This window comes from Perca flavescens, chromosome 20, assembly GCF_004354835.1.
Source record: "Perca flavescens isolate YP-PL-M2 chromosome 20, PFLA_1.0, whole genome shotgun sequence".
Lineage (NCBI taxonomy): Eukaryota > Metazoa > Chordata > Actinopteri > Perciformes > Percidae > Perca > Perca flavescens.
The window spans coordinates 182,501-192,882 of NC_041350.1; the positions used below are offsets into that span (position 1 = coordinate 182,501).

Genomic DNA, 10,382 nt, shown 5'->3' on the forward strand with positions numbered 1-10,382 from the left:
AAAACTGCGTCTTTTCGAACGGGAGTCTGGTGGAAAAGCGCCACATCAAATCTTTACATTTCATTACGTTTTATTCATCTTTAGTTTGGGTTTTTATGTTTCAGTTTCGGGTTTTAAAATTTCTTTTGAAAAGAAGAGAAGAGATAACACATTCAGTTCATCAGCCAATCATTCAGTTCCGACTCAAAAACATTTTCATTCAATAAAAATAACCCGGAAACCAAACTCTTAAATTGCGTCTTTTCTGACAGGAGTTTGGTTCATAAAATGGAAAAATAAAGAAACACAAATCGTGACGTAATAATAATGTTTATTTATGTGATTCTTTCAGAAAGGTGCAGCTGTACAGCCAGTGATGGGCTGTACATATTAATATTATAATATTATTATACCTTTAATATATAACATGATATTAATTCATATTAAACGTTCTGTTTCCTGAAAAAAACGAAATAAATCGGCCAAATCTGAATGATTTATTATTAAATTTGATATAAATATCAGTTGTTATTAGTTGTTGTTGATATTAAAATAGAAATATTGGGCGCCCAGATAGCTCAGTAAGGTAGAGCGGGCCCCCATATATAGAGTTTTTCTCCTAGACGCAGCGGCCAGGGTTCGACTCCGACCTGCGGCCTTTTGCTTTCCTTAATGTCACCCCCTCCCCCCCTTCATTTCTTCAGCTGTCCTGTCAAATAAAGGCCTAAAATGAAAAATAATAGAAACGTAATGAGAATAGAAAAAATAATCTTAAAAAAAAAAAATTGAAATACTAATACTCTGATTTTAAATCATCATGTTGAGGCTTTTATATTTAAATCTTATTATTGTTGAAATAAAAACATTAAAATAAATGTCTCAAAATAACATTTAATATCTTAGATTTTAATCAGTTACTCATATAGAATATAGGCTGCTTAGATTTTAATATGATAAAATATCAAAGAAACTAAAAATACTCAAAATATGATTTAATTTTGTAGTATTTTCAAAAGTAATTTAGTCTTTTACTCACATATCGGATATAATATTATAATATATAATAACACATATCTGATATAATATATAATAACACATATCTAATATAATATATAACATATAATAACACATATCTGATATAATATATAATAACACATATCGATATAATATTATAACATATAATAACACATATCTGATAAAATATATAATAACACACATCTGATATAATATATAATAACACATATCTAATATAATATAACATATAATAACACATATATAATATAATATATAACATATAATAACACATATCTGCTATAATATATAACACATATCTAATATTATAACATATAATAACACATATCTAATATAATATTATAATAACACATATGTAATATAATATTATAACATATAATATACATATCTAATATAATATTATTATATATAATATACATATCTAATATAATATATAATAACACATTTCTAATATAATATTATCAGATAGCAGCTGATCAGGATCAAAGAGGACCTCTGGGATCATCATGTTCATCTTTTTTAATGAAGAGATTTTCAAAGTAAAAGCTTGGGCTTTAATCGCCTTAAATGAGACCTTTATTGTTTAGGGATCAATGATGAAGATGATTTCTTTAATGTTTGAACTCTTTGTTTAGTTTTGATCCATAAATCATGACAGGAATATTCTGATCTGAAAATGATCCCCAAAATCATTCAGAATAAAACATCAGTTAATAAGATGCATCTTTATTGATAAAGCATCTTTTAAAAGCAACATGTTGGACACGTTACCAAGAGAGACGCAACATTAAACTTTATTCATAAAACATTAGGGACAAAGGTTTTACACAGAGTAACCTTTGATACAAATACACAGCTACAAACACAGCAAAGTATTCATAATAATACTGTCAAAACATAACAGTATAAATGATCATTTCCACACATCAGCAGAGAGACAAGCCTCAAACAGGAAGATATAAGCAGAGAGAGACAGAGCAGCGATCCCGACTACATATATATATATATATATATATATATATATATATATATGTAGTCGGGATCGCTGCTCTGTCTATATATATATATATATATCCATAATAAAGTGGAACTATGATAAGGTGTAGGGCGAGAAGATAAACTTTATTAATCGCTTGTTTCAGCAACTTTATAAATACCATACTAAGCTTTTAAAATAATAATTGTTGGCATATTTATTTAGTTAAAGAACACATCAGGAGACAAATAAATATAGATTTATGTAGATTTATACTTTGGAGCTTCTGGCTTTAACACTGTCTCATTCTCTAACACATTAGCTGTTGAGATGTTCCTGATTCATATAAGAAAAAATCTGTAAAATAAGAGAAAATCTTTGCCCAATAATTAAAAACAGAAAGTATGTGTGTAGCTTCAGTTAAAATACAGAACATGTTCTCTTAGGCCTGTTATATACAATTATCTCATAAAAAACTGCTCAGTTAGTAAACTCCTGAAAAACATTGAAATCAACTTCAAAAAGATTTTAAAAAATCAACAAAAACGTCACAAAAAAACTACAAAAACTTTGTAAAAAATGTCACGTAAGTCGTACAAAGCAACGGAAACTTTTGAAATTGTGGACTCCTTTAATCTCCCAAAACCTCGCTGGCCGACTAAAGTTGTCGGAGCACAAATTATACAATTAGAAATGTAAATAAACAGAAACACAACTGTGAATCAACTATGTATACCAACATAACACTGTTAATAAACAGATACTTCTTAGAGTTTGGAGTTTGTAAAATAGTTTTCAGTTTGGATTGGATGTTTTGGCTTCATATTGCAATATGTCACAGAAGTCTGAAAGGCAAAAAAATATCTGACTTAAAAAAAATTCATCTTCAAGAGTGTATGTACGAGTGGATAGAGTGTATGTACGAGTGGATAGAGTGTATGTACGAGTGGATAGAGTGTATGTACAAGTGGATAGATTGTATGTACGAGTGCATAGAGTGTATGTACAAGTGGATAGAGTGTATGTACGAGTGGATAGAGTGTATGTACAAGTGGATAGAGTGTATGTACGAGTGGATAGAGTGTATGTACAAGTGGATAGAGTGTATGTACGAGTGCATAGAGTGTATGTACAAGTGGATAGAGTGTATGTACGAGTGGATAGAGTGTATGTACAAGTGGATAGAGTGTATGTACAAGTGGATAGAGTGTATGTACGAGTGCATAGAGTGTATGTACAAGTGGATAGAGTGTATGTACGAGTGCATAGAGTGTTTGTACGAGTGCATAGAGTGTATGTACGAGTGTATGTACGAGTGCATAGAGTGTATGTACGAGTGTATAGAGTGTATAGAGTGTATAGAGTGTATGTAGGAGTGTATGTACGAGTGTATAGAGTGTATAGAGTGTATGTAGGAGTGTATGTACGAGTGTATGGAGTGTATGTAGGAGAGTATGTACGAGTGTATAGAGTGTATAGAGTGTATAGAGTGTATGTAGGAGTGTATGTACGAGTGTATAGAGTGTATAGAGTGTATGTAGGAGTGTATGTACGAGTGTATGGAGTGTATGTAGGAGTGTATGTAAGAGTGTATAGAGTGTATGTACGAGTGTATAGAGTCTATAGAGTGTATGTACGATTGTATGTACGAGTGTATAGAGTGTATAGAGTGTATGTACGAGTGTATAGAGTGTATAGAGTGTATGTACGAGTGTATAGAGTGTATAGAGTGTATGTACGAGTGTATAGAGTGTATAGAGTGTATGTACGAGTGTATAGAGTGTATGTAGGAGTGTATGTAAGAGTGTATAGAGTGTATGTACGAGTGTATAGAGTCTATAGAGTGTATGTACGATTGTATGTACGAGTGTATAGAGTGTATAGAGTGTATAGAGTGTATGTACGAGTGTATAGAGTGTATAGAGTGTATGTACGAGTGTATAGAGTGTATGTACGAGTGTATAGAGTGTATGTACGAGTGTATGTACGAGTGTATAGAGTGTATGTAGGAGTGTATGTACGAGTGTATAGAGTGTATGTAGGAGTGTATGTACAAGTGTATGTAAGAGTGTATAGAGTGTATGTACGAGTGTATAGAGTGTATGTAGGAGTGTATGTACAAGTGTATAGAGTGTATGTAGGAGTGTATGTACGAGTGTATAGAGTGTATGTAGGAGTGTATGTAGGAGTGTATAGAGTGTATAGAGTGTATGTACGAGTGTATGTATGAGTGTATAGAGTGTATGTAGGAGTGTATGTATAAGTGTATAGAGAGTATGTAGGAGTGTATGTACGAGTGTATGTAAGAGTGTATAGAGTGTATGTACGAGTGTATAGAGTCTATAGAGTGTATGTACGATTGTATGTACGAGTGTATAGAGTGTATAGAGTGTATATAATGTATGTAGAAGTGTATAGAGTGTATAGAGTGTATGTAGGAGTGTATAGAGTGTATAGAGTGTATGTACGAGTGTATAGAGTGTATAGAGTGTATGTACGAGTGTATTGAGTGTATAAAGTGTATAGAGTGTATAGAGTGTATGTAGGAGTGTATGTAGGAGTGTATAGAGTCTATAAAGTGTATGTACGATTGTATGTACGAGTATATAGAGTGTATAGAGTGTATGTAAGATTGTATGTACGAGTGTATAGAGTGTATGTACGAGTGTATAGAGTGTATAGAGTGTATGTACGAGTGTATAGAGTGTATGTACGAGTATATAGAGTGTATAGAGTGTATGTAAGATTGTATGTACGAGTGTATAGAGTGTATGTACGAGTGTATAGAGTGTATAGAGTGTATGTACGAGTGTATAGAGTGTATAGAGTATATAGAGTGTATAGAGCGTATTTAGGAGTGTTCATTTATGTATTTATTACTTTTAGCACAGCAAAGTCCGTTATACAATCAAGTCTTTTCTATCTTCTGCAGGTGTACTCTCCGATGGCGAGTGGCGGGATGTCCTCTGGTCTCGGGATGGGCTCCATGTCGGGCTACATGTCCGGCGCCGGCGCCACGGCCGGCTCCTTCAACATGTCGTACGGAGGGACCGGTCTGAGCCCCGGCCCGGTGGGGGGGATGGGCGGCCCGGCTCCAGCGGCCATGTCGGGTCTGGGCGGGGGCGTGGCCTCGATGGGCGGGACCGTGAGCCCGTCGGCGCAGCAGTCGATGGGTCTGAACCCGTACAGCCCGGCCATGAGCCCTGGCGTGGTGTACGGCGGCGGGGGCGGACTGAACCGCGGCCGCGAGAACAAGGCGTTCAGACGGAGCTACCCGCACGCCAAGCCGCCCTACTCCTACATCTCGCTCATCACCATGGCGATCCAGCAGGCGCCCAGCAAGATGCTGACGCTGAGCGAGATCTACCAGTGGATCATGGACCTGTTCCCGTACTACCGGCAGAACCAGCAGCGCTGGCAGAACTCCATCCGCCACTCGCTGTCCTTCAACGACTGCTTCGTCAAGGTGTCGCGCTCGCCGGACAAGCCGGGGAAGGGCTCGTACTGGACGCTGCACCCCGATTCCGGCAACATGTTCGAGAACGGCTGCTACCTGCGCCGCCAGAAGAGGTTCAAGTGCGATAAGAAGATGTCACCCGCGGCGGGGAAATCCGACAGCAGGAAGGATGCCGGCCGAGCGTCGCCCGGCGGAGACAAACCTCCGGGACTCCTGGACACCGGCGCGCTGCCGTCCTCGCCGCCCGGTCTGGACCTGCGAGGTGGCGTGGGCCCGTCGGAGCTGAAGGTGTCGGGCTCGCAGCTGCTGTCCTCTCTGTCGTTGCCGCAGCACGCCATGGCGCACGAGTCCCAGCTGCACCTGAAAGGAGACCCGCACTACGCCTTCAACCACCCCTTCTCCATCAATAACTTAATGTCGTCCTCGGAGCAGCAGCACAAACTGGAGCTGAAGGCCTACGAGGCGCTGCAGTACTCGTCCTACAGCGCTGGCGCCGGGCGCGGCGCCGAGCCGCTGGAGGCGTCCTACTACCAGTATCCCAGACCGCTCATCAACACCTCGTAGTACCCGCTGCACTTCCTGTCTTCTCATGAACCGCTCGTACGCTTAGCTCCAGAAAGTTATGCACTGTGATTCGTATGTATTTATTCTCAGACCCAGACAGAATCGCTGGATTTATTTTGATCCAGAATGGAAATCTGCAGGTATGAGCAGACTGATCGGGGTGGAGATGTGTTAACAACCCCAGTTTTATTTTAATTTGTTTAAAATCTGTTTCTGTAGATTCTGTTTGGAGCGGAACTTCACTTCGTGGTTAACGTTGTGAAACGGTCCCAGTTTGGTTTAGACACCAAAACTACTGAGTTAAGTTGATAAAAAGATGGAGGTTTGGGTTACAATCAGACGTTACTTCACTTCCTGAAGGTTACCACGGTGACCCAGAACATGACGTAGCTCTGTTCGTTTGTTCCCTAAAGTTAAAAAACTCTCTGTTTCCTTTTCTTTTTTACGGGACATGAACCCCGGTCTCCTGGGAGAAAGTGCCCCCCCAACCTGCGTCCTTACCAGGACATTTGGCGCTCTTCTACTTCCTCACCTTACTTCCTGCTTTGCTGCCGTCAGAAGTACTACTACGGAATTGTTGTGCATAAGTTTTGGTACGATATGTTATGAACTGGTTGATGAGAAGGCGTTGTGTCGGACTCTCTGCATGCAGCCGTCCTGGACTTCCTGTCTGACTGTGATGAACCGGATTGACTCGCTGGATTGAACTCTGCACTGTGACCGGACACAAAGACAAACTGATCTCAGGTCTGTGTTCTCCTTTTTCACACTGAGTCTCCATCATCCAGAGTTTAATGTTTGTGGCCTACAGAGGTTTAAAAGGTCGGAGGTTTCTGTGTGTCAGCCGACAACAGACAGATCATCGTGTTAGCACAAGATGAGCAGGATAGGCTCAGGAAAAAAAAACACTCTAAGATATTCCTTTTACTGGTAGAGGAGTGAAGAAGCTAGACAATACAGACAAAAAATGACAAAAACTTCAATCATCTTGTTAAGAGAAGATGATCAGGTGAATTCAGTAAAAACAGATCTTGAGAACTCAGCAGCTGCATGTGTCTATTATATATTTATATTCATTTGTATATCTCGTAGCTTACCCCTGAATATTCAACTATAAAGCTGTAACTACTGTTTCTTTTCACTCTGTAAAAAATGACTCAAACTGTTTCATCCATTATCAAAATAATCAGAGATTAATTTAATAGTTGACAACTATCTCTGCAGCTGTAGTCGAATATTCCACAAATCGAATCGTCTTAGTGTCTAAAACGTGATTATGAAACAAAGATTTTTATTAGACTGAACGTCTGAGTTAACATATAATTGCATATTTTTTATCCTGTAAATAATGACGTATAGCCTATTTTGGTATAAATGTCAGGCTATTAATAATACCGTTAACCCTCTAAGGGTATTTTCACATATCTTCTTAAATGTAACTTTTTAAGGTATTTGTATATAACTGACCCCCATGTGTTTCATATCAAACTGTTCAGAACAAACTCAGCTTTCTGTTTAGAGAGACCCTAATCTGTCCCAGAGCAACATGTGAAGAGATCATTTGGTGCTAAAGCTGAAATGTTGACGTTGGCTTTTTGAAATTCCACTCTTTTGAAAACAAACCTTACCTTATGATGTGTTGTACAAACTGTTTCGGTGCTTGAAATTATTTTACCAAAGTCTTTAGGTTATATATGATTAAAATAGTAAATAAATGTCTAAAATTAAATTGTATAACATTGCTTTTTGCGTAGGAGTTTTGTTAAACATCGTTCGGACTAAATTAATATCCAGGATAATGTGGACAGAAACAGTGGTTTAAAAAGCTAAACTAAAGATTAATGTTATAGTTTGGATCAATGGAATACCATTTCCAGGATAAACCCGTTCTCAAAACTCCCGTTTAATCTGGACAGAAAAGGTTTTTAAATGAAGCCAGAAACCCCGACCTTATGTACTGGTTCATAAAGCTGCATCTAACAATGATTTTATGGATTATTGATTAATTAGTCCCAGAATAGTCAACTATTTGCCCTGTTCAGGCACTGATAAAAGTTAAAGTTAAAAACATCTGAACATAAATTTATTTCCAGGACGATTAATTTTTTTCAATGACAATAATCTGGCCATACCTACTGGTTTTTAGGGCTGTTTTTAAACCCTGAATAGTCGACTATTTGCCTTGCTCCAACACTGATAGAAACTGGTAAATAAATATCCAGGACGATGACTCATTCTGTGACATTAATGTGGACAGAAAAGGATTGTAGACGAGTCAGAAGACAGAAACCCGGCCGTGTCTCGGATATCTTTCCTCTCTCAGTAACTCAGAGATGTTTTACAGATCTTCTCAGAGCAGAACTCGGTGGCCTTTAAATTCTGTTGTTGGAGACTTGATTTCAGATTCCCTGTCAGGGCCGACGGATTAAATATCTCTGAGGTCTAAGGGCATTTCACACCTCTTACATATCTTCTTAAATTCACCTTTTAAGTGACATTTAACTGATCCCCGTGTGTTTCATATCAACATTTCAGCACAAACTCAGCTTTCTGTTTAGGAAGGCCCAGAGAAATGTGGAAAGAGATCATTTGGCCCTAAAGCTGAAAAGATAAAGTCACTTTCTGAAATTCTTCAAACCTTTACTCATGCAGATGAATAGTTTTGTGTTTGAAATTAGTTTAATAAACTCTCAGCTTCAAGAAACAGGCGACAGACGTGTTAATATGCTGAAATATTTAATGGAGACATGAGCAGGAAGGTTGTTTTGTCGGCCCACGCGTCGGCCGTCAGTAAGTTAATGAAGGAGGATTTATTTCTCCCACGACCTCGGCTGCTCCGCGCTGACCCCCGGAGGGGTTGCGACCCCTACACTGAGACCCCCCCCCCCCCACACACTCAGAGATGAAAGAGTCGTCTGTATCCGGGCAGATCTCTCATCTTTTCTTCTCTACTGATTATTAACACCACCACGTTTCTCTAAATCTCTCAAAGTTTCCACAGGGTTTTACATTGATATTTATTGGAAAAAAAGTGTTTTCTATTTATTGGATTTTGTTGGAAAAAATATCTGCATTTATGTTTATTTATTTAAAAACATAAATGTAGCCTGGATGGTTGGCTCTCCAGCCAGCACGCACTAGAAACATCAAGGTCCGTGATTGAATAACAATGATTAATAAATATTCTTTTTGATTACAAAACACAACTTATAGCCAAGTACTCCTGAAGTACTTTTACTCGTGCTAGGAATCACAGATGATGTTGTTTTTGCCGGTATCATTATTATTTCTTCATCTTCCTAAGAAATCCATGTTACAATGAGCGAAAACTCACCAAACGTTGCACACAGTGCAGTCCTATCCCAAAACCAATCATGTGATTTGTGTGCTAATTGTCCTGATGGTCTCCCTACAGCAGCCATCTAAAATCTGTAACTTTAAAGATTCATAACAAATCAAACGTACATGCTACAACGTTGCAACTGTAGCCGATAGAGCGGAAACTGTACTCGGCTGTTACCCGGTGGCAGTTTTGAAGTCCATCACTCTACTATTTTCAAAAATTTCAAAAATCTTAAAACTATCTCCTCCCAATGAAAATTAATAGAAACATTTTATTTATTTTTTTAAGATTTTTTGGGGGGCATTTCAGCCTTTAATGGAAAGAAGAGATAGATGTGAAAGGGGAGAGAGGGTGGGGGAGACATGCAAGAAATCCTCTCAGGTCAGACTCAAACCCTGGACCTCCTGTGTCCAGGTATCCACCTCTCTAGACGTGCACCTGCTCTACCAACTAAGCTAACTATTGTATTTGGTTTAAATCTCCTACCACTTTTTTGTGTCAATTGACATCAAATTCGGGGAACTTCATATCCTGACTGTCCTCCACAAATTTATCATTCAGGTTTTTGATTTATTAAAAACTGAGTCCACTATGCATTAGAACATTTGACTGCATACAGTAATGTAAACAAATACTGCAATTTCTTCCAAACTAAATCTTTGATGTTCATGAAAAAATGTCACAACTTTTAGAGTTCAATCATTTACGCCATTACAGCCAATGCAAAACAAAGCATATGTAAACAACACTTAGTCATTTATTAATCTTTGTGAAAATAAATGACAGGCATCTTCATGTTGTCTAAACCAAGAACACAAATTCTCTGAATGTTCTAGTGAGAAATGAATTTTTGACAGTATTTTAAAGTTCTGCATTTCCATGCAGTCCTGCTCCTTGTCTACTTAATGTCAGGAAGCTAGTGGTGTCTTCACCCAGATAATCGAGCCCGTTGAGTAACAAGATGATCATACCTACTACTACTGCCCTGCATGTTTAATATGTGTGTCTGTATCAACACACCTGATTCAAAT

At 38.1% G+C, this 10,382-nt stretch overlaps 1 protein-coding gene across 1 annotated transcript in view; it reads left to right on the forward strand.

Annotated features, from left to right (window-relative positions):
- Positions 1 to 6,008, forward strand: part of foxa1 (forkhead box A1) — a 7,487-nt gene extending 1,479 nt beyond the window's left edge. Inside the window, exon 3 of the mRNA XM_028565621.1 lies at positions 4,920 to 6,008. Coding sequence (XP_028421422.1) covers positions 4,920 to 6,008 — 1,089 coding nt within the window. The remainder of the gene's footprint in view (positions 1 to 4,919) is intronic.
- Positions 6,009 to 10,382: the final 4,374 nt, after the last annotated feature.